The 25,983-nt window shown below is 40.7% G+C and overlaps 1 protein-coding gene across 1 annotated transcript; it reads left to right on the forward strand.

The window, feature by feature from the left end:
• The first annotated feature begins 580 nt into the window (after positions 1–580).
• Positions 581–25,983, forward strand: LOC140243102 (tubby-related protein 4-like). Its single transcript, XM_072322834.1, has 11 exons — positions 581–724; positions 5,027–5,201; positions 5,750–5,881; positions 13,402–13,538; positions 14,319–14,543; positions 16,614–16,668; positions 17,612–17,788; positions 18,118–18,338; positions 19,008–19,251; positions 20,826–22,075; positions 23,490–25,983. Exons 1-11 carry the CDS (start codon positions 596–598, stop codon positions 23,604–23,606), a joined length of 2,862 nt encoding a protein of 953 aa, XP_072178935.1. The 5' UTR covers positions 581–595; the 3' UTR covers positions 23,607–25,983.

Consider the following 25,983-nt stretch of genomic DNA (forward strand, 5'->3'; position numbering starts at 1 on the left):
TTAATCTGTTTAGGCTGTACTGTATGGTTAAAAACATTAGAAAAGCACAAAGCTTGTTTGTTAAAGTACAGCCAAATAAAAGCTTTTTTAATGGTATACAAATTTATGAGTGAATGGTCAGAATATTTCTCTGAATGAAATACATATGTATTCTGTTCATTGCACGAATAAAAAGAAAACATTATTTGTTTTATATAACACCTAGGTATAGATCCTGGTCATGTGATGTTTTATGAATTTAGAAACAAATTGAACGAATTGTGCCGGGCTCTTGGAGTGCATGCAAATGGAACAAATCACATGGATCCAAGATTACATAGTAAATGGAGCCACAACTACATGAATGATGACGTAATAGTAGAATGGGACAAATGATAAATATCAAACAACCAATCAAAAGACAAGGATCTATTTCAGTTTTATATAATTTTTATAAACAATCCAAAGAAGAGAAAAAAAAACAACACACAAACCTGCCTCTACCAGTGTAGAGAGACTGTTATCTCTGATACCTGTCCATTATTTTAATTCATTCCCCTCTATCTCTCTGATGTTCTTGTAGGTCAGTGACTTTTCCTGGAGCCATGATGGCAGGATGGCACTCATCTGCTATAAGGATGGCTTCGTCCTGGTGGGCTCGGTCACTGGTCAGAGGTACTGGTCATCCCTGCTGGACCTTGATGCCAAGCTGCTATGTGGGGCATGGGCACCAGACGACAAACAGGTCAGAACTCCCCGTAGAGCTACGATGTAAGCCTAGTATCTGAACTCCCTGCCATTGTTTGCGCCCTGTGTACCATACCTTTATTTCCAGTGGTGTTTACGTCAGTCTTGGGCAGAGACTAAAGAGCCCTTTCAGATGGTTAAAAAAAATGTGATAATGAACATCTTTAGGAAACACATTTCCATTGTGATCGAGAGAATGAAAGGAAACAAGAACTTCATCCTTGCAATGATGTTTCTCAAATTATGTTGAGCCAGTTGTGCTCAAAGGGTGCTTTTTGACGTAGTCCTTTAATACTTAAATCTAATACTTGGAATCCAGTTTGCATGTGTTGTTGCTATGTCAGGCAAACCTAGGGCATGCTTTCAGGTCATCAAGAAGAACCATTGACAGAAAAGCATTGCATAAAATGTTAACATGTTTAGTAAACTGATCTGTATTTCAGGAAAAGGTCTGCAATGACCTGTATCTGCGCATGCTCCTACAAGTAGGTATTATGTGAACTGGCTCGTTCAAATCAGCCCCACCCCTCTTTTTGAAATATAGGCCTATATATTTTTTCTCCAAAGGGAGTGAATCCTCAGAGCCCAGTGGAGCTTAACTTGCCCAGTTGAACATGAATTTCTCAAGAGCTGTCTTCCTGGGGTGAAAAGGGCACCGTTTATTTTGCTTTTTAATCAAAAGCCAAGTGTCTTTCAAGGGGAAAGAATTCAAGGACGAACCTCTCCTCATCCATCTTAAGATACCAGAGATAGAGGTGGAGAGAAAAGAGAAAGAGAGAGGAGAGAGAGGAGAGAGAGAGAGAAATATATAGAGACTGAAGAGGGAGGGAGAGAAAAGGGTGGAGCTCTAGGGTCAGTAAGATGTCGTGACATGGCAGCATCCTGCTCTACTATTGAACTCAAGCCCCTCTGGCAGAGTGAGGGGTACCTGTACCCCCTTCACTTCAAATAGTGTCCCCCTCCTCCTCTCTATCCCCCCCCCCCCCCCCACCCCAAGGAGTTTTAGGCTATTCCATATCCTGGTGATGGGCAGGCAGGGATTATTTCCAAGGCAAATGACCCCCGTGACGAGGTGTTGCCCGTTGCTCGCGGTGACGTATGTGCATAGAGGAATAACATTTTATAGGATACTGAAGTGTCTAAAAGGCTTGCGTGTGATGGGTAATTAAAATCTTGGTTGTTTTTCACATAAAGTCAGCAGACCCTTATAACCCATTTCTTGCCAGAACCTGGTATACCATGTTCCCAAAACGTTGACAGTTCAGTGTCTGCATTCAAGGCCAAAATTCATGTTTATTTGCGTTATGCTGACCAGAAAAATGACTTTGATCGAGAGATCAGAGTTTCTTCTTTCAATATCTGCTCTTTTTGTGTATGAAACCTGCCTGTAGTTTTGCCCAATTTATCTTTTTCCAGAATAGTAAAATGTGGTGTGCTTGTTCTGCTGTAGAACTTGTATGAAGATGTATGTAGCAATCAAGGTTGAACTCACTAGAATTTGACTTTCGCTGACCCCATTCTGTAGCCCTTGTAGTGTATAACAAAAGAGCCCAGTGTGCACTCTATTCATATCTCACATCCGATTTAAATTTTGTATCGTTTGATGACACATGCAGTTGACCGTGGAAGGGGATGCATGTAATGCTTTCTTGCTTTCGCACGGGCGGATTACCAACCTGTCCATTCTTTGTTGATGGGCCAAAAATTAAAAATTAAAAAACCTCGTTTGGGGGCATTTTGGGCTCTTTTGGGCTTTCTGAGAACTGGGGGAGGAATGGGTCAAGTAATGTCAGTCACCTACTAGCCACAGTTTTGTGGCATTTTAGGAAGTCATGCAAGTAACAATCACTCTGCATGTTACAAGATTGGCGTCTATGAAAGATGAAAAAGCATGACAATGTCAACCTTGGATGTCTCAGGTCGCAGACCAGTATTGCCTTGAGAATGCAACAAACAAAGACTTTTATCCTATCTTTTGCTCAAGCTATATGGTGAGGGTTACATAACTATACTAGGCAGTTGGGTGATACCAGTCTTTCTCATTGATTTTTGACAACAGATGAAGGTCCCCCCATTTGTCTTCATGCTACTCAGGCATTGACTCGTAGTAGTACTTATACTATTACTAAGTGAAATGGGAAATGTTTGCCATTGTCTTGCTAAGGATGTCAGTTTTTGATAGTAAGATGTAGGAACTACACTGTATGCTGTGTCTGCCACAGTCTGCCTATTATGGCCCAGTGTGCAGTATGACAAAAAGAAATAGAATATTCTTGGTTTGGTGAGAGACAAGTTGATTTTTTATATCTTTGCTACCATTGTGGCTTTGCCATACTTTCTATGTCTCAATGCCATGGCTAACATCACAATTCTGTCTATTCCTCACTAAACCCAATTTATCCGTTCTTCATTTCATATTCATCCAGATTTAAGATAGTAGCACTTACGGAATTATGAGAAAGTGTTCAGAAAAGGTCACAAAGTCCACGTTGTCGTGCTGGCTCTTCTTGTGTTTTGAGTTTTGTGGTTCCTTCTTTTACACAAGGATTACAAGTACATACTGTCTGAACACCTTGTGATGTACAATATATGTAAAGAAAGGCATGATCACAAATTCAGTGGCGCTGTATGATGGATAGAAACAGTGGTGATGCCATTACAAAGTCACAGTTATGTATTTTTGTTGTGTTCTTCTCTTTTGATTATTCTGGTGTTTTAAAGGGTTCTAGATTTAGCATGAAAACCAACATAATACTTATTCAGTGGACAAATGCACTGAAAGTAAAGTGAAATCCATTCTGATCACACTGCATTATCTCTTTATCTCATGAGGGGTAAAATCACAGTATTAGATTCCTGTGGAATATGTAACTTAGCAATATCTTTCATAAATGCATTTGTGGTTTAATCAATCACACACCTTTTTTTTTTTTTTTTTCATAGGGATTTCAGCCATCTGAGGACTTTGAATCAGACTTGAAAGTCCATTTTGGAGCAAATATTTAGATGCAATATGTGCGTGAAGTGTGTGGGATTGGTCACACTTTTCATTTGTTTGATGTGTTGGTAGCCTCAGGCATGGTATAAAGCATGGTACACGGGAAATGCTTTTAGGCACTTGAAATTTATGCGATATATGCTGTTTAAGGTTCTAGCTGAATTTTTAGGTGCATACTGCTAGCTAGACACGCCAACATTTGCACTTTCCATTCCGGGTCAGAAATTTTCATCATTCTGGAGATACAAAGTGTACAATACATTATAGATATGAGTCAAGACAGACTCACTTTATGACCGGTGACTTGTCATTGTGGATACATGATCATGGCATTGCGTGTATGTGATTTTAGATTTACTGGTTGTAAAATACTGTGCATGACAACAGATCAATGTACTATTGATACAACTATACACCTAACTGTCTAAAGTGTGCTACGTGTTGTACATTGTATTCTACCAAACATGTACGCTCGAATCCCAAGCCTACACAGAACAAAGAAACCTAAAAGTATGGGCTGCAAAGTTTTTGGGACCATTTTTTTTTATTTTTTTTTTTATTGTTGGTTACATCAGAATTTTGTTAGAGCTGAACAATGCAGTATATGGAGATTGTAATATTGTGACCTGAATTTTGACATCATTGTTACAAAAGTTTTGTTAAAATCATATTTGTTACAATGGGAGTGCTCCGTGCCTTAGGCTTAGTGAGGAATATTCTTTGCACATTGCAGTTGAGCACCTTAAAGACTTGCACTCATGCAGTCTTTTACGAGGTGACTCTGCAAAAGTTTTGTTTTCAGGATGGTGGTCCCCTGAAAAATTGTTAAAGTCAAACAACTTCTTTGAGAAGCATCTTAAAATTCAACAATCTTTTTCAGAGATAACATACATGTTTGTAATAGCTGAAAAAAAGAAAGAAAGATAAGTAAAGGTGTGGTTATGGTATTCTCCTCCAGGATTTTTTTTTTTTTTTTTGGCAATAAAGTTAGTTTGTATGCACAGGTAATTTTTTTTTTTCCTTTTTTGCAAAGATGTAAACTGATAACTTGATGTGACCCTCTTTGATGCTCCTGAATTCTGTACTATTCCATACAATGTTCTGTCTTTTGCTCTCAACTTTTGAACTTGAGCAGATAGACCCAAAGTTCCCCTAGGCAGGGACTTTGGTTTCAGTCTTGATTGCGTGCGAATCTGAAACTTTACGTGTATGATCAAGTGTGTCTGGGTGTGAATGAGAGAAATGCTCTCCGAGGATTAATCCCATCATTCGTTTTCGTCATCCAATGCCCCCGCTCTGAAGGTCCTCCTGGGTACGTCCAACGGAGAGATAGTCGTGATGGATATCCACGGCGCCCTCGTCACCCAGTGCAATCTGGCGACGGAGCGCCCCCTCAAGGCCCTCCTCTGGTCCTCCGAGAAGTTCCGGATGGTCAACATTGGCGACGCCGAGGGGGAGGACAGGAAGAAGCGAAAAGGTTAGAGGTCACGGAGACATACTTTTTTTTTTTACCAGCAAATGGGCAAAACCAAAGCATAATATGACATAGTATAACTGTCTGTGAGATTGTTTCTCTGCTGTTGATTGCTGTTTGCATAACATTGAATTTCATTAATAAGGAGGCACCCTGCTTCATGGATGTTGCTGGGGTTGTGTGCATCGGTATCATATCAGAAGTTGTGCCAATCCCACAATAAATTAACAGACCTCATACCTTGATTATCACTGCTTGAGATGTGGCAGTTTATCCCAAACACAATTTCATTGCTGGTAAGAGTTAACACACACACACACACACACACACACACACACACACACATACACACATATACACTGGAAAAAGCTTTAACATAAAAACAGACAAGAAATCGACATAGCAGAAAAATATGAAAAGAAGAAGTGCATATTGCTGAACCGCTCATGACAACATATCAAATATGCATGATGTTTTTCTACATTTTAGCCCGAAATGACCAAGGATTATGTCCATTGTGACTGTGTACAACGTGCATATTTTATAATCAGCAGGAAGCGAAAAGCGGAATCGGAACAAGAGGCGGAACCCTGTGATGGCCGTGGACCTCGGTGACGGAGAGATTCAGCTGATGAAGAGCCATGACGACATCACGCCGATTACCATCAAGACGGGAATGACAGGTTGGTGACAGTGCGATCTCTAAGGATTGCAGAATTTTTCATCTTTTTTATCGCTTTTTTTTTCACATTTTGTGTTGTAAAAGTGGTTCTAGGGCAGTTACCCCCTGGACAATTACCCCCAGACCCTTTCCCTGACTCTTACCCTAATCCTTATCCTGAACCTAATCCAAACCCTAACTCAAACTCTTACCCTAAACCTAAACCTAACCCTAACCCTAATCTTTACTGTAGCCTTATCACTAACCAGTATTTAGCCGGGGGGGGGGGGGGGGGGGGATTGTCCTGGGGGATAATTGTCCTGATATGATGTATCTCTTTTTTCCACATTATATGTTTTAAATACTGTTATTTTTACAGACTGATATTTTTGAGAATGAGGAGGTCACAGACATTTTTGCGAGGTGTTGTTTTTATCATTTAACACTGAGGCTATAGTAGGTGCACCAATGCCTGTCTGTTTACTCCGCCGCTTTAATGCAACAAAGATTACTGCACTGTCTTGTGCTTGAGGTTTACTGATAAAGAAGGATGCGTGTGATGTTTTACATATTAGCATGCGCTTACCTGGCCAGCCATGGGCACTGTTTTGCCCCCAGCTCGGAAGGCGGCAAATACCGCATTGGTATTTTCTCGCCACAAATTCAATGCGAATCAAGATCAGGTACCAATACTTTTTGCATGTTGTTAAATTCGCGGCCCAGCAGTGATTCGTGAAATTCACAGAGATAAACAGCCTTTTCAGTATGTTACAGATGTACTGAGATTTGTGTAATAGCAGCAGCAGAGAAAGTCGGCCCATACTCAGAGAGTGTTTGCGAGTGCTTGCAAGAGTGGATATGTATGAATCATGACATCATTGCTGACACGTGATTTTGACAAACCTTGTGATTTATTGTAGCTCCTAGCAGTGCAGGTTTCTAGATGATTTTGTTTCAGTGCTAGAGGACAAACACATGTGCAAAAATGGTAACAACAGATATGGTAGACCAGTCTCAAGTTGTCTTCACATCCTTGAGAGGCCTTAAGGGAATTGTTGATTTGAAATACTGCTTTCAAGGGCCATTTCACGCTAGCAGTGAAAAATGGTGACAGTATTTTCCACTAATAAATGATATTCATTTCTGGTCAGTTTTTCTGTTTTCGTTTGTAAAGATAATCATAACTTCCAGTTTAAGTTGCTTGGAAACTGCCAGAAGCCTCCCCAATCATCACTTAACCTATCGAGGATGGACTGATTTTGCTACAACATGCATTTTTAATAGACACCTGCCCGAGTGTACTCGGGACTCATCCTCAACGGGTTCAAAAAAAAAAATGAAGAGCAATGTGTATAAACACAATGGTGCCCTCTTGCCTCCAAGTTATGATTCTTTTCCATTGTAGATTAATGCATAGCATTCCAGGTTCCCGCAGTCAATAGATTTGTTTGGTCGCATCATGACCAATGAAGTGATTGTAGACTCTTATTCTGCTGCTTATTCTGGAGAGATTGTACACGCAAAATTCTAATTTTCTGAGCTGCTGTCATGCCCTCCCCCCACGTCTCCAGAAGAATTCACAGAGTAATATGTGTGATGGATAAGGTTTGCTGTCTACTCAGGAAAGCATTAATAGCCATGATCCAGGGAGCACTTTGAGCAAATCAAAGAGGAAAAAAAACACATATAAATGGAGTAAATGAATAGTGTGAGGTATGTTGCTCATTCAACCTGCATATATGTCATTGTGTTTGTTGTGAAAGGTGCACATTTACATTAGCATGTAAGCATTTGACACTCGGACACTTTGATAAAAGAAAAATGTTTATAGAACATGCAGGTATGCTGTGTACCATCACATTCCCCCCCCCCCCCTTTAAATGCTAAATCTTATATCACATACTCTTAAAGGCCTTGGACTTCGTCTAGGTGGGAGTTGCCTGACAGCAGATATACAGTATTAGTTACATTATATATTGGTTATTATGTTTTGAAATCACATATTCTGTATGTATTGTTATATTCTTTAAATTAGGATGTTGTGCATGTTCTATGTATCACACTGCCTTGCTTCTGTTAATAGGCTGCTTCAATGTTTATGAATATTTAATGTCTGTGTTTATTGCTGAAGCAGGGTCTCCATGAACAACATTATTCAACTCACTGATGGAGCAACCCTGTGAAAACATGAGAAATAAATAGATAAGTAAATAGATAAATAAGTAAGTAAATAAATAAAAAGATCATAAAATGAATACTTAGATAAATGACTGAATGAATAACTAGAGAAGCACTCTGAGAGTGCAGACCTCCGCCAAGTATGCAGCTCATTTCCACCACTGGTCTTGTTCTTCCATAGAGATATCAGTGATTTCCACCCATACGTATTACAGCATTGTGTGCTGAGAGTTGCCCGATTTCCCAATATAGAAGCCTTTGTTACGTCATAAATCCTCAGCTGCACGGCGCGCCTCGCCCTAGCAGAAACTAGAGCACGCATTTTAGTGCGCGCATGCAAACCTCAAATACGCGCAGCCTGAACTCCCAAGTTAATTGACCCTACCTGCCAAAATATCAAAAATCCTTCATAAATTCCCCAAAAATTCTCGGATCACTACCAAAAGTTAATCATTTGTTGGTTGTGTCATTCTCAACCTTTCATGCAAGTTTCATCCCAATCCGTTAACTGCACTTGTACTTTTTGAGTTATTTTGCACACGGACAAACTAACTAACTAACTAACTAACCAACTAACGAACGAACAAACCAACCAACGGTAACGAAAACATAACCTCCTCCCTTGGCGGAGGTAATTAGATAAGTGACTGAATGAATAAATGCATTTACGAAAAAAGAGACTCACTAGATATATGGTGCAGGCAGGACTAGGTAGCCTCACCCATGAAGAGTTAGAATGTATCCAGTGAGATTAGATTGTAAAACATAGCATCTCGTCGTTAGGCTGTAGGAACTAATGTAAAACCAGAAATGTCTGCATGCATTTCAATTTTGTGAACTTTGTGAGAGCCAAGATTCACAAAATTAAAACGTACTCAAAAATTCTTGTCTATACTAAAATGGATTGAATACCAGTGGCAATTCATGAAAGTTTCATGCCGCGAAAAAGGCCTTCGGCTCCAATTAAAAAAAAAAAAAAAAAAAAATTCATGCGATGTTGTGCTTAGAGTAGAGATGTGCATATTCATACCAGATGAATCCGCTGTGAAGGAATATCAAGTCTTCTCACACCTACTTTAGATGTTATTTTGGGGGAATTGCCTGAAGAGAAAAAACAAGGAAACTAACAGTGCTACTCTTTGTTGGGCATATGGAAGAATATGTCATAGGGGAGGAGTTGGAGTAAGTCTTGAAAAAAAAAGAAAAAATACTTGTAAGGTAACAATTTTAATAGCGTAAATTTGTACATAGCATTATTTTCTCACAAGTATTAGATTTAATTCCAAAAATTCCTTCTTCCATTGTATGAGTTATTGTAAATATATTACAATGTGCCTTTAATTGGGTGGGGGGGGGAGGTGGTATGCATGTCAAATGGGGATGAAGAATAAAGTCTTTACAACTTTCTATATTCATAGCCCACAATATTCAATTTATATATGCCATAAACGGTGTTAGAAAGGTGAAGGGCATCAATTCTTATGGAAACCATATATATTTATGCCTCCGCCACGAAGTGGTGCCGGAGGCATTATTTTATATGTTATGGTGATTATATTTTTATGGGGCATACTCAAGTAGTTGAGTGAATTGACATATATGAAGGGTGAACCTAAACTTGATGTACCAAATGTGCACCCTATGTGAACGTGTACCATGTTTTGGTGGCAGTGAGTTCTGATAATTGCTTCCCAATCTGGCATCCTGTGCATACAATCATTGAATGCCAGTATTGTGAGTGAGGTTTTTATTTATAGACTTTTGAAGATCAAGTGCACATTCAGGATGGGGTTGTGTTGTTTAGGTTGGGTCGTCGTTGTTTTTTTTTTCTTCCCCTCGTGTGTGTGTGAAGGTATGTTTGAGTTGTTCCAACGTTGAGCCATCCGAAGGCAATGTGGCAATCGGCATCCAAACTGGGTTACTGGGGTGATGAATCAAATTACAGATGGCCCTGTGATGAAGTGCGAATGGTTCTCTGCGAGACTTCCCTGACAAGATGAGTACGGTGTATAAGAATGACAGAGACAGAGAGGGAAAGGCAGACAAACAAACTAGACAGACAGAGGAGATTGCAAAAGCTGTAAGGACAGTAAGGGGCCTTGATCACCAGATCTTTCGATCAAATACTTGGAATTGTCAGCGAAAGTATAAAGGGATGCCTCTTGCATGGGTTCACAGAGACATTATGCATACTATGTGGAAGAACAAGATTGAATAGACAGCCAGATAGGTATTTAGCTATATAACAACATGAATGATTATATGAAGAGTTTGTTCGCAAAAACCGATAAGTCCATATTTGCCAAATGGAGATATTTGCGATTAAATGTCAAGAAAAATAAAGAGAATAATAAGAAAAATTTTCCTTCGTTTGACCATAACTTCAAAAATGTACCTTTATATGTAGTGACCAATATTATCATTTAAAAGGTATTATTTTGTATTTTATGACAGAGACCGTACTTCAAAATCTTCAAAAAAGGACTTGTTGGTTTTTGCGAACAAACTCATTATAGAGATGAACTGATAGTGCTTTTTATATGCATGAATGATGAGATAGAATGAAAGACGTATAAAGATGAAGAAGTTTTTAGATAGATGAAAACGTACAGACTCACATCAGACAGGGAAATGGATGGAAGGAGAGAGGCACTGAGACTGATTGACAAGCAAATACATTGTATAGACACAGAGACGTGAAGAGAAGGGACTTCATCAAAACAGGAAATTTTCTGCAAGCCATTCCTCCTGTTTTCCACCACATGCCGCTTGTGAAGTCGGAAGGGGCTTCTCTCTGAATAATTGATATGAAAGTTGTCGCTGCAGTTTGATGCGGGCCACCACAATGTTCAGCTTTGTTTACAGGGGAATGAAACCCTGATACACATGTGAATTGAGCGAATGCGGCAATATTTAGTAGAACACATCAGCAGAGTTTGAGGAAAATCAGACAATATGAATTTTTACAGTTTTGTGCAGCCATTGCTGGATGGAAGACTGCTACATTGTGATGTCACCTATGTGTGATATAAAGGAAATAAAAAAAAAAAGAATTCCACAATTTTTTTTTTGTTTTAAATGAAAAGTACACATCCCCTTTATCTGTTACTGACATGTGTTGTGGGTAATATCCCCCCCCCCCCCCCCCGGAATTTATTGTAATCCTTCAGCAGATAAACTGATACTGTGAAAAATCCCCCCCCAAAAAAAAAAAAAACAAAACAAAACAAGACAAAACAAAACAAAACAAAACAAAACAAAACAAACAAACAAACAAGCAAAATTACACCAAATAAGTATGATGGCATAGGAGGCTCATATATTTCCGAAATGTAGCAATGCACATGTAATGCCATTATGATACTGCTTGCTTAGCAAGTTCACCTGTGTAAAATTTATGCCAGCATTTTTTGTTTGTGCGGCTTCCTTAAATTGAGCCCCACTCATGCATTCTTATGGTAAAACTGCATGTCATCATCCTTGTTCATTGTAATTTGTTATGAATTTTGAAAACAAACCTATTTCTCATCCCAGTCAAAATAAAAAATTCTGAAACTTTGTACCCATTGTAACCAATTCATAGTTGTTCAAATGGAAGAGTTGAAAATCATCCTGAGCTCTCCTTTAAAATCTGGAAATGATGCATTTGTTCGCAGAGGCAAGTGAGAGTGTGTCTTTAATTTCCTTCCGTGGAGTAACTTCCTGGAAGCAGTCGGCAAGCCTTGAGTTGGGAAACCAGATTCGAAAATACCTGAGAACATGACACGCGCATGTACTTCCTAATTGCCTCGTGGGGAAAATCCTCACTTTCCGACGCATGCCACATGATATGGTCATGTGATTCCACGTTCACAGTGTGTCACTCTATGTGACTATAAATGAACCTGCCATACACTCTTGCATAAATATGCAGACATTAGATGCAAAATTTTGATATTTTGTATAATATACACACAAATATCTGTCATGTGTTCTTTCATGTATGTATCTGACTTGTCAGTTCTGTAAAAAGTGTCATTCATATGGCCAGATAGAGAATTATAGAACAGAGGAAACTTTATTGATAAAGCCAGGTGGTGTTCTATTTAGGAAAACTATGTGCAATGTATTTTGCCTTAGCATAATCTTGTAGCATTGACATTATGGCCACGACGCTGCATACTAGTATTCTGCAGTTGATGTCTAATGTATGTTTGGCTGGAGACAAATGGGGAAAATGATGCAAAGCGGTAAAAAGGGACGATAGCAGGTCATCAAAAAAGTACAAGGATCATAATGTACGTTAATTACCAAGGATAAAGTTGAGTCCTTCTGCAGCTGGTAACGAGCTTTAACTCTCTCTATGCGAATGAGTCAAGCGCACAAATTTCACACACAAACCTATGGACAAGAAAGTAGTGTGGCATACAGAGGGTTGATAATGATGATGATAATAGCTGGTTTTTATATAGTGCATTTCACACTTGATAAGTATCTCAATGTGCTGTACAGACTATTATTAAATATGAATATCCATCAATTTTGATGGAAAACATGCCCTTGAGCCTATGTTTTTCTCCCCTCTCTGTCGCTAGTCACTTTTATAAAATGGGTTCAAGAATGTAGCCAATTGGAAGCGCTGAAATGAGTCACGTGTGCGTGCATTAATTTCTTAGTAAATGCACTAAGAAGAGTCTCTCTTCCACCTCCCTGGCCTGACGTACGTCACAATGTTTACACTAGCAGTGCGCACTCAATCAGTTGTTACAAGTGCATCACGCGCTACTATACGCGCTGTCAATCCTGTAAACAACTTCTAGTTTGGGCCGCGGGCTGCCACAACAGCCGGCGGCCTTTCTTGTGCATAACATAACACGTGGCGTACGTATACTCTTATACGTACGTACAGTACTTATGTGCGGGATTTCCGAGTGCGACGTGCGTAAATATTTGGGACGAACATCTTCGGACATCTTGACTTTTGAACGAGTGCTACATGTAGCTGACTGGTATTGACCCACAAAGGTACGTGAATAATGCTGTTAGTTTTCGACCCATTTTATAAAACAAATGATGCACAGGATTATTTCGTGGCATAAGTGAAGTGCGGCGCACTCTCGAGTATTGACAACGGTTGCAAACATGCACTCGGCTGCGCCTCGTGCATGTCGCACCATTGTCAATACTCTCGAGCGCGCCGCACCTTCACTAACACACTCTATCCTGTGCATCATTTGTATACCATTGGTTTGGCTTCTCTTCTTTACCTCACCTAACTCATGAGATATACTGCCAGATACAGGAAGTAATTCTTCCATTCTCTCAACATTTCTTTCTCCCCTCTCCCTCCCCCCATTTTTTTTTTCTGAAAAATTATTTTCAAAGCCTCCGTCAAGATGGAGTGGAGCAGCTGCGGGAGTTTCCTGGCTGTGGGGGGCACCCAGCCGGTGGAGAGCATCAGCGCCGTCAAGTTCTACGACACGGCCGGCCACCTCCGCTACACCCTCAACATTCCATCCCAGGTGGGTAGGGGTGCTAGGGATTTCAGGGTGGTGGTGGGGGGAGGGGGGATGGGGGGATGGGGGAGTGGATGGGGGAGGGGCAAGAAGTTAGTCATCCTCTGCAGACAAGCATGAATCTGTAGACATTGGTTTATGGCATCTTCAGGTGTCTGTTTTTTGTCTGCAGATGTATGTTGTTGTCTGCAGACAGCATTCTTACTTCCAGTTTAATACTGCACAGTATGTGCATAAAGGCTTAATTAAAGCAGATCACTATCATGGCCTTGTTTGTGCCCATTATCTTTTCATCTAATTTCATATATTTCCACAGCAAAATCATCATAAAATGTGTAATGGGTACAAGGGAGGACCAACAGAAGCTAGTAGGCTTGTTTAACAAAGACCCTTGTACTTGAAAATGCACAGATATACAAAGTGTTCATAATTAAGATATTAATGTAAAACATAATGCTTAAGTATGACATCATAATGATTTAGAGGAGGAATGGTGGATGAGAGAGAGACAAAGGAAGGTGGATGGAGAAGACAATGAGATATAGCAAGGATTTTATGAACAATATTCAGATATTTAAATATATATTATAAACAATTTTCTTACTGCAACAAAGGTGAGACTCTAAATCAAGTTAAATAGTAGTCTTGTCTCATGCCATACTTGCAAACATTCATTGCTTACCCAGCAGGCCATGCAAAAAGCAAATCAATTCAATGCAAAATATGACAGAATGTGAAGTTCACAGGCCATAACGGCAAGGTCTTCACCCCTTGATCCCCATCCAGAGACCCCTATCAGCGTTGACCTGGGGTCACAATGACCAGCGGCTCTTTGTGGCCTGCGGCTCCATCCTCCACGTGGCCTGGATCGAGAAGGGCGTGGCCCCGCTGCAGGTGCTGTGCCGGGAGGTCATCACCCCGCTCGCCAACGAGGAGAAACTCATCACCAAGCTGCCGCTGCCCCTTCGGCTCCGGAACTACGTCTCGGAAAGACTCTCGCTGACGATAAAGGTACGACAGTACCATAAATTTCGATAGTGTGTTGAGAGAAATAAACCATTCTGGTGTTGTGTGGTACAGTGCAACTTGGTGATACCATGTGCTGACTACCAATATTACTGTTCCCCCTGGATCAATCCCAAGGGGTGTCCTTTTAACAATTTTTCCTATAACGTGCTCGTTGAACATACTACCAGGTTGTCTACATTCTCTCTGAGACAAGGGAGAATGGAAAGGGAAAGTGGAATCCTGTACATGTGCGTTGGGATGACTCCCTCAGGAGTATGTGGGACCACCCCTTCATGTCCCTTGATCTGAGGAATGGATCATACTAGCTATCTTCAAGCAATGCAATCGGTCTTTGTGTCAGTATCGAAAGGGAAAAACCCCTTTAATCTTCTAAGTAGTGGTTGGCCTTGTGGCAAGTAATCATAAAAAAAAAAAACCCTTCCCCTTTTTATGTGACAGCCAAGCAGAGGCCAGACTTCTCTTGAAGGACAAATATATCATGCAATATCTATTGAGGACTTCTGCAGCACATGTAATTAATTGACGGAGAAAATCTTTATCACTTGTTGGGACGACCTTGACTCAGGCAATCAAGTTTATCGATGTAGCCTTAATTAGCTTTTGACAGTTATCGATGCCTGTCGCATACAGGATGTTTCGTGAATGCCAAACAGTGTTGCTGTGACACACTGGCGTTTCCATCCATATACTCTATGTTCTGTTCCCTGCACAAAATTGATATGACTTTTACTTGTGTGTTTTTGTTGTTGTTTTTTGCTATGCCTCCGCCACGAAGTGGTGCCGGAGGCATTATATTTTCGGGTTGTCCGTCCGTCCTTCCGTCCTTCCGTCCATCCGTAATGAATTTTGTGGACAGCGTAACTAAAAAACTTTTTGAGGTATCCTAATGAAACTTGCCATGTATTTGTATTTGGGGGTGAAGTTGTGCATATCAACTTTTGGGTGCACATGCTCAAGGTCAAAGGTCAAAAGGTCAAGGTCAAATACGTAAAATTTCACCATTTCCACCATATCTATGCAATGCCAGAGGATATTTTTTCTTGAAACTTAGTCTATACCCAATTAAGATTCTCTGGTGAAAGTTTGAGGTCATGAGGTCAAAGGTCAAAAGGTCAAGTAAAAATATTAAAACTTCACTTTTTTCTCCGTACCTTGGAAATTGTTCAAGGTATCTTCATGGAACATAGTATATATACATGTACTGACCGGCAGTGATTATCTAGATAATTTAGGGTTCATGGGGTTCAAGGTCAAGGGCAACACTTCAAAATTTTCCCTCATATTTATGCAATGCCAGCAGGATTTTTTTTTTTTTTTTACACTTGTTATATGCATGTATGACCTAATAGAGATTCTCTGGAAACTTTTTTTTTCTTTTTTCTTTTTTGCCTCAAAGGTCAAAAGGTCAAAGATAAAGGGAAAGTCCTGGACTAACTTTTTCCTCCATATCTTGGAAGTGGCTCAAGTTATCTTGAAACGCATGTTCTGCCTGACAGTGATTATCCTATGAATATTAGGGTCAAAGGCCAGATGAAAATGGTAACAATGTACTTTTCAATACAGAAATTGCACTTTTTCTCCATACCTGAAAATTAATCAATGCATAAACTTATGAATGGGTCAAAGTCAAGTTAGAGTCCTTAAAACCCCAAATACATGCTCTCCTAGTCATCCAATTAAGCCTAGGTCAAGGAAGGTGAACATTCGACACATTTGTGACAAACTTGTCATTTTAATATTTTGCCAATTTTGTGAAAGTATAATCACACATTGTCCACATGTACTATAGACCTATTAGGAGAATCATGCATTATGGCGGAGGCATACCAGTTGCCTTAGCGACATTTCTAGATGTTGTTGTTGTTGTTGTGTTTGTTTGTTTTTTGTTTTGTTTTGGGTTTTTTTTTTGGGGGGGGGGGGTTGTTTGTTTTGTTTGGGGGGGGGGGGTCAAGATTTCTCCAATTCATGTGTCTTCCTTTGTCATGGTGTAATGTACAAATGTAATTGCCAGAGGTGTTTGTGATTTTTTTTTCTTCTGTCTGTTCTGTATAGGGCTGCATCCCTGACCCAGCCAAGCTAAGAGAGTTTGTGAGCCAACCTCCACCAGGTATGATACAGAGTCTTGTGAAACTCTTGCTCCTGTATGAACTTGAAAAGCCCAAATACGAATGCAGAGCCCAAGAAAGTAGATCTAGGTACTGTAAGACCAGAAAAACTCACAGCATGAAATTTCCGTGAATTGGAGCCGCCGACCTTGAACTTGAAAGACCACGTATGAACCCGCTACCAAACAAAGTAGAACTAGGTACCAAAAAAAACAAAAATATTTAATTCATGAAATCTTTGTCTTTTCTGTATAGGGCTGCGTCTCTATCTATTCTTTTGCAGCATGAAATTTTCGCCCAATTGCCATTCAATGATAAATAATTGATATGATTTATATAGCGCCAAATCCACTCTGCAGAGTGCTCTAGGCGCGGAAGGAAGAGAAAGTGAAGGAGATAAAGGACATACAAATATCAAGTACATGTACTGAGTAATCAAATTGAGGCTTTAAACAAGTGAGTTTTTAGACTGCTTTTAAAGGAGTCTGATGAAGAACAATTTTTTACAGCTGAAGGTAAGTTATTCCATAAGTTGGGAGCAGCATGGCCAAAGGCACGTGTGCCCCATATTGTAGTGAATCTTGGAATTATCAGAGAACCGGAGTTTGATGACCGTAGAGATCTAGCAGGGATATGATTATGGAGTAAGTCAATGTTATACTGAGGAGCAGCGCCCTGAGTGCACATAGAATATGCCAGAACTTTTGTGTGCATTTAAATTTCAGAAAAAAATTATTTAAAAAAATTAATAAATAAAATGCGAGCAAAAATTTCTGGCTGTACAGTAGTTGTCTTGATGATAATTGTCCATACAATATCAAATAGATCAAAATTTTTCCAAAGCGAATGTCAAGATGCATTTATGAGATGGTTCGTCTTCTCCATTTATCCCCTTTTCGCCTCTTTCCTCCCCTTTTCGCCTCTTTCCTCCGCCCTGTTCCCCAGGCAACGAGCGCCTCCACTGCACCATGGTGAGGACGGAGTTTGACTCCAGGACGGGTAGCCCCTGCTTCACGCTCTTCCTCGAGTTCCTCGGGGGTCTGGTGCCGCTCCTCAAGGGGCGCAGGATCAGCAAGCTCCGCCCGGAGTTTGTCATCTACGACCCCAAAACAGAACCAAAGAGTGAGTATCATTTCCTGTGATGCCTTTGAAGTCATTATCATTTTTTTTTTTCCTTTCAAATCCTTCACATGCAAGATTCATGCGAGAAAAATACACGCAAAAGTGTTTGTCTACACTGTGCATTGAATACCAGTGGCAGTTCACAAAAATATTCATGCCACGAAAAAAGCAGGCGACTCCAATTTGCAAAAGTTTTGTGCCAGGAATGTTTCTAGTGTTACAGTATGTATGAGTTTTGGTATGTATATCAAGTGTGTATTTTCGTCTAGATACGGGAGTGGAAAGAGGTTTGTATAGTATGTCACTCTGGGATTATGTTGTCATGACAGGTACTGACGAGGACGTTGGCGTCCCGACCTTCATGAGCTCCGACGACAGCTCGTGTTCAGACGACAGCGAGGAGTACATGATGTGCAACATGCGGCGGCGCTCAGACAACCGCAACGCCAGCAGCAGCCCCAAGCCCCGGGAGAGTGGGCAGGGCGCCTCGGAGTCCCCACGTCTCAAGGAGAAGGAATTTGACAGCCTGTTCCTGGACAGTCTACCAGAGGTGAGATCGTGATAGACTTCCTCAATTCTTGAAGTCAGGCACAGATGGATTTTTTATTTCTTTGCACTACACTGTTTCCTCAAAAATTATAATGACTAGAAATTATGGTAGGACATTGTTATGTGTTGTTCACTTTCTTCTTATCCTCATTTTTTTTTTTTTTTTGTATTTTCCATCTTATAACCTGTTGAGGACAGGCTGATTTTGCTACGTACAACGCACATTTCCCATAGACACCTGCCCGAGTATACTCGGGACTCGTCCTCAACAGGTTAATGAGAGGGAAAAAACGATGAGCACTGGATACTAGACAGATAGTTGGATCTCATCTCATGCGTGCGGTTATGTGAAACAGGACAGTACTGCTGTTACTATCTCAAAGCAAAGTGGTGATATATTAATTGTCCAGGGTGTTATAGGAAGGAGCACAACTGGTGAGTAGTCGGTCATACTTTCTGTGGCTTATGAGAACAGGTGCGTGAGTCCCCCCATGCAGTAACTAAGTAGTTCAAAGCAAGATTGTCTCTACTGTAAACTCTAATTATATTTTGTGTTCGGAATATGCATGTACTCCATTGTTGTTCTTTTATTCCCCTATACCACTGTATTACAGCAATGTCAAAAATTTTCCATCCTTCTCTTTCTGTTCTGTTTTCGTTGTATCTGTAGCAAACGCCCCTTGTGGAGGTGACATCCAACATCTGGGGCACAAAATTCAAGATCCACGGCCTGGCTCCGTTTCTGCCGGTCAACCTGGGTCAGATCAACTACCGCACCAGTCTGCTTCATCTGCAGCCCCGCCAGATGACCATTGCCCTGGTCGAACTCAAGCCGGACTTCTGGCGCTCCCGCAACGAGGATGACTCCGACTTCGACCCCAATGTCTTCAGCGAGGACGACGACGATGTCCCAGGTAGACTCCACTTTTTTCCTTTTTTTGTCCCCGCCGAACGAGTTCGAGCAGGGGACTATGAAACGGGCTCCGTACGTGTGTGTGTCTGTGTGTCCGTGTGTCCGTCCGTGCGTCCGTCCGTGCGTCCGTCCGTGCGTCCATGTGTGATCAAAATGTTCAAAATGCTACTCCTTCGCCATTTCTAACCCGATTTTGATTCTGTTTGCTTTATATGATAGCACTACATGAGAGCTTTGAAACTTCTATACAGAATTTCAGTTGTGACCTTTGACCTTGACCTTTGACCTATATTGTACATTTTGCTTCAAAATGCTACTCCTTCGCCATTTCTAACCCGATTTTGATTCCGTTTGCTTTATATGATGGCACTAGGTGAGGGCTTCAAAACTTTTACACAGAATTTTGACCTTTGACTTCTTTGACCTTTGACCTTGATTTTTGACCTATATTGTACATTGCCTACAAAATGCTACTCCTTCGCCATTTCTAACCCGATTTCGATTCCGTTTGCTTTATGTGATGGCACTAGGTGAGGGCTTCAAAACTTCTACACAGAATTTTGACCTTTGACTTCTTTGACCTTTGACCGTGATTTTTGACCTATATTGTACATTTTGCTACAAAATGCTACTCCTTCGCCATTTGTAACCCGATTTCAATTCCGTTTGCTTTAAGTGATGGCACTAGGTGAGGGCTTCAAAACTTCTACACAGAATTTTGACCTTTGACTTCTTTGACCTCTGACCTTGATTTTTGACCTGTATTGTACATATTACTACCAAATGCTACTCCTTCGCCATTTCTAACCCGATTTCGATTCCGTTTGCTTTATGTGATGGCACTAGGTGAGGGCTTCAAAACTTGTACACAGAATTATGACCTTTGACTTCTTTGACCTTTGACCTTGAGTTTTTACCTACATTGTACATTGGCTACAAAATGCTACTCCTTCCCCATTTCTAACCCGATTTCGATTCCGTTTGCCTTATGTGATGGCACTAGGTGAGGGCTTCAAAATTTTGACCTTTGACTTCTTTGACCTTTGACCTTGATCTTTTTACCTATATTGTACATTGTGCTACTAAATGCTACTTCCGGCGGGGACATATATTACGCACCGCGTAATTTCTACTTTTCCTTGTTTAATCTCTTATTTTATTCTATCTTATTTATTTTGCAAGTGGACAAGTCTTATACAACATTCTGTTAGCTGGACAAATAATTCAGTTTTAGTAAGATACCAAAATGATTATAGGTAGCTGTGTTTGAGGTGGGTTAGTTTTGGAAATGGATGTTTTAGTTTGAATGGTACAGGGTCATTTATGATTATTGTCACCATTTGCTTCAAATTATGCGAACATAAGACTAAGGGAAAGACTGATAAACATAACTGAATTGCTTCAATATAGTGTTGTTGAACTAATTTCTCATTTAGTACTTTGAGGATGGTGAGTTTTTATGTAATCAGTTCTTTTTTCAAAGTCATGCTAGATTTGCCTTGATACTAGGTAAGACTTTGTTTCCCCTTCTGTAGTGTTCTGAAATGGGTAATTGTTCCTTCACCCTTTGTTCAGATGTGAAAGTTGCCCCTCTCAACAAGGCTGCAGCAGCACCAATCGCACCAATGACATCCACCAACCGCAGCTTTTCAGATACCCTAGATTCAAACAATCACAGCCTGGTTAGCGCCCTCACAGAGGCGAGCAACGCTGAGAGTCAGACAACGGAGAGCAGCGTGGCAGAGTCCACACCGCTCTTGTCAGAGTCTGCCAGGGAGAAATGCCAACAAGAAGGTGCAATTCCCAAACAGAGACTAGTCGCCCAGGGTCGGCGCAAGATCGAGTCAGAGGGTGCCACGACGATAGGTGGGCGTACCGGACCACTGGATGTGGTCACTGACGTCAGGTTAGTCAATGGGGGCGCCGAGGCCCTGGATGAGGGAATCGTTATACCGTCCGACATGCAAGGTGAGGAGGAGCTACAGACTGACTTGCCGCGGTGGGCGGACAGCGCCCCCATGCATTCGAGGACAAGTCATTTATGTGACGGACCCAGCAGTAGCACACAGTCCCCGAAGCGTGTAGTTAGGCGAAAAGACAATCATGATGTTAGTGTAGTGAGCGAGAGTAGTAGAGACAACACGGAAGTGACTCTGGCCAATGGAGTGCGGCACGTAGCAATAATGAACGGGAGTCCGCAGTTGGACAAAGTGCGAAGAGCGCCCACTGTTGTCAATGGTGCTGATGGAGAGTGTGTGATGATCACAAGGGCGCCATCACCCAAGCCAGATGAGGCGTCATGTGAGGGTAGTTCAAAGGACAAGAAGCTGTTATCGTCCTCATTGTCATCATCGCCTCAAAATAAGACCAAGCAGTCTAAGGGGAAGGGCAAGAAATCTGAGAGTGGCTCGGACGTCAATGGCACAGACAAACAGGGATCACCAAAGTTATCCAGTACCGCTCAGGACAACGCACCAACTAACAGCACGGCCACCACAAAGAGCCGCAAGTCCCTGCGCCGAGGGTGGTCCAACTCGGACCGCTCGCCGTCGCGGGCCCGGCTGAAATCTCAGGGGGAGAATTCGGACAGCGAGGCGGAGAACCAGAACGCCAACGAGGCGTCAGACTCGTCCACGGCCAGCAGTGCCAAGTCGCGCAAGGCCAAGCTGATGAAGCAGTACGCCAACTGCAAGTCCAGGGTGTTCGTCATGCACAACAAGGCACCGCTGTGGAATGAGAACACCCAGGTGTACCAGCTGGACTTTGGTGGCAGGGTGACGCAGGAGTCAGCCAAAAATTTCCAGGTTGAGCTTCACAACAAACAGGTAAAATTTATGAATGTTTGTTTGGTTTTGCTCAAGTTTGTTAAAATTCTCTCTAATGCTAGGTTCCCACTGATGTGCAATCCGCTATGCACACCATGATCGGCCATTAGAAGCTGATCGTGGAATTTTTTGTCTATGTCTTTCACAATTTGCGCCACAGTTGAAATCGTGGTCTGAATTGTGGAGTAATCATAGTGATTGTATCAGATCTTGTGGCCAGTCGTGGCAATCACAATGATCGTAGAAAAGTTTTGGATGGTACAAAAAGTATCTACGATCAACCTGATTGCCATGGCTGACCTCAAGATCTGATACGATCAAATAGTTTTATCTCAATTGCACAAACTGTGTATGCCATATACTTCACAAGGTGTAGTATAATTTTTCATGAATTTGGACTAGGACAATTACACAATTGGTTGACTTTGTGATGGAGAACCACAGTAACGGAGTAAAAAATACTTTTTAAGCATTTTTCATGAGGAAAGTTGGTGATTTCCCACCTTGGGGACGATGTAATACTAAGCATTTGTGTTGTGCAAGGCAATATTTTCAAGACTTGTTAATTTTGCAATTATCAGTCAACTTGCAAATTTTGAAAATGATGAAAACAGTGAAATACACTGCCTACATGTATACGGGAACATAATAATGAAAGTCATAGAAACTTGAAATGTTTTCATCTCAAAGTCACAACTATGTATGAAAATTAGCTGGGGTGGTGTTGTCATTGAATGCTAACTTTCCCATGAGGTTGTGCACAAAGCTATCCAAAAAGTTTAAATGTTTTTCAGTGACTGCAACCCGTCATAAATAGGTTATAGCACATAGTGATAACTTGATATTAAAAGGAGACCACTAGTTTTACTCTTTGATTTCCTATTACAAAAAAAAAGAAAGAAATTGAAGTCTAGTGAAGATTTAATTGGAAAAATTAAGTATTCCAAAACTGTATTTGAGGTGGGATTTGGATGAGAACTGTGCCTTTCTGTTTGATTTTGCTCAAATCTTTCCAACTGATTTGAATGTGGTGTTGACTGGCACCTTATTGATAGTCAAGGAGATTTTATGTATTTGACATGTCTTTTGTCCATATTTTGAATATTCATTTTTGTAGGATTTCATGATTTTCACTATCAAATGAAACCCTGTAAAAAAAAAAAATGCACACAGTTATCATAAATTGATTTGAAGTTTTATAAAGAAAAGAAAATATCACATAATAATTCTCACCAGGTAATTGCAGCAGTAGATTTCAGAGGTTTTGTAATGCCTATTTGACAGTGCTCTTTTCTTGGAGATGAAAGTCAGTACGATTAGGATGTGTTATGGTGATTATCTATTTTGTGTGGTGTTGTATACAACTTACCTTTGATTTGTCAATTCTTTTTTCTCTCTGTATTATCCACTCCAGGTGATGCAGTTTGGAAAGATTGATGGTCAAGCGTACACACTGGACTTTCAGAGTCCGTTTTCAGCCATCCAAGCGTTCGCGATAGCCCTCGCAAATGTTACGCAAAGACTCAAATGATTCAAGGAGAACCAAGAGGAAAGCCTAAATTTTGTGAGAGAAAAAAAAAAAGACGGAAAGAAAACAAATAGGACATCGAAACAAAGTGTGTGGTAGACAGGCAGAGCTAGATTGAGATGTTTCACAGCCGTGCAGAAATTGTGTGTGGATGTGTGGTGGAACCAAGTCAGTTGGTTTGGGAGATGTCGTAGATGGATGCTTTGCCAGGTGCTGTGTACGGATGGATGTTTAGTAGGGATCATGCCAAAAGATTGTTCCGTGCTCTGTTGATTATGAAACAGCAGAACAGGTGGCCATCAGAGTTAAAGGTACCCAGGCCTTCCTGCAATAAGGCTGCTGATGCTATACATTTTCATCAGTGGCCTTATTGCAGTGAAAAAGACAATACACAGTGTTCAAAGAGGCCAGAGAATATATGATGCCAGCGTGGCTTCAGGCCAGTATAGTGTTACAATAATGAGCACAATGGCAAAGTATACGCAAGTCTGGGACGCACAGTAGTTATCTGTGTGATTGGAAAAGAAAAGAAAAGAAAAGAAAAAAACCCGTGAATTCTTTCAGAGACCTTTCATCTGTCTTCGCAGGAGTAACACACGGAGGTCGCAAGTGAGGAGATGTCGCGTCTCACATCACATCAATCTTCAGTACAGAGACATCCTCCGTTTTGCTTCTATCTCTTTATAACCATATTTCTGGTTACCTTCAGCAACTCTTCTGGACACGAAATGGTGCGAGCAAGCAGTGTCGTTGGGCAAACATTTCCATTCCGGACTAATAACGCTCACATGAACTTCTTTGCAAATTCTGAGCAGGGTCAGCTTCCTACTCACACTCGAGTGAATAGGATCTGTCTGTTATCATACAACTCGGTTGATACCAGTGCCATAGATTAAATCAGAACTTCCTTTGTCCGTTTCCGAATTACTGCAGAAAGAGAAGTCAAATGGGCAGAGAATAGCGTGCATCGCTTCAGTCATACTAGTGAATAGTGCCATTGCCATTTCTTCTTGTATTCATTATGCCGATACCCTGACATATAGTGTGCTGTGCTCGAGATAGTAGAAGAAATCATTTGTAACCTTCATATACTTCACCATAGCTAAATGGGACAAGTTCATGCAACAACATATGCCTGTAAGCTGATGATTTAGCAAAAATAAATAAAAAAGGTAACAAAAAATGTAATCCAGAAAATCGATAGTGTGTGGCCTGGCTGGATGTGCAGCTCTCAGAAATTATCTTTCTTCATGGAATGCAGTGGAAAACAAAAGGAGAAATTATAGACTGTTACTGGAGTGACATATAGCAAGATATAGTCCAATGATTCACATTGAAAATTCAAAACTTTCATGTATTGATCAGTTTGTGGGAAATTGTTTCACTGTCAAGTAAAGAGCAGAACATGATGCAAGACTGCATTAGCATCCAACTTATTTTGTAAGAAAATTTGATGCCAAGTTGATGAAATTTGTGGGAAATTCGGCAGGTTGTAAGCACTAAGGGCTTATAAGAATGTCATCCCTCAAGACTGCTGTCACCATGGAGACAGGACTGCATCTCCAGCAGATGGGAGGGATAGTCATCTCCTGTTGAATTGGATGTGTCGGTAAATGTTAGGCATGTAGCCGGACGTCTCTTTCACTTGTGTGGGATTCACCCTATCCTGCCAATTCTCCTGGATTACAGACAACATGTACTTTTAAAAAGGTTAGAACAGAGATATTTGTCTCTTTTTAAAACACTTTCTCTCTCTCCACTGCAACCCTCACTATAAAACATCTCCAGCACATACAGTGCAGTCTATTTGTCACACTTTGAAGACAATGAATGAGGTGAATTGTCAATGCTGTGTTCATGAATATCTCACAGGTTAGGATAGAAGACATCCTTGATTCGTACTGGGTCGTTTGCCAAAAGAAATTTGCACCGAATGGAGCAAGATTAACCGATGAACTGATGTGTTAATGGATATGAATTCACCCCTGTGTAATACAGCACTGCCAGTACTTAATATATGAAAAAGGAAAAAAACAAATGCACACACAATTTAGGAAACAAGAGGTATTATATGTATTAATATTGACTCAGCTTATTTTGTTGAGCATAGTATTTAAGAGGTATATCTGCCTTCTGTTGAAAGCTATTTTAGAGAACCTCAGAGAAAAAAATGGAAATACAGGAAAAAAAGTTTTTGTCTGAAAGTCTTGATTTGCACTTAAAGATGTGTGAATTTTGTTATATATGAAGCAAATTGCTTACCATTCATTTAGAATTATTGAAGGCGAAAAGTAAAGAGAGGCAAATCAAATACTAAATTGGTTTGTCTGCACTCATTTTCTGCATGCACAGAGTGCATATCAGTCGCCCGTAATGCCAA

This window comes from Diadema setosum, chromosome 19 (assembly GCF_964275005.1).
Source record: "Diadema setosum chromosome 19, eeDiaSeto1, whole genome shotgun sequence".
Classification (NCBI taxonomy): Eukaryota; Metazoa; Echinodermata; class Echinoidea; order Diadematoida; family Diadematidae; genus Diadema; species Diadema setosum.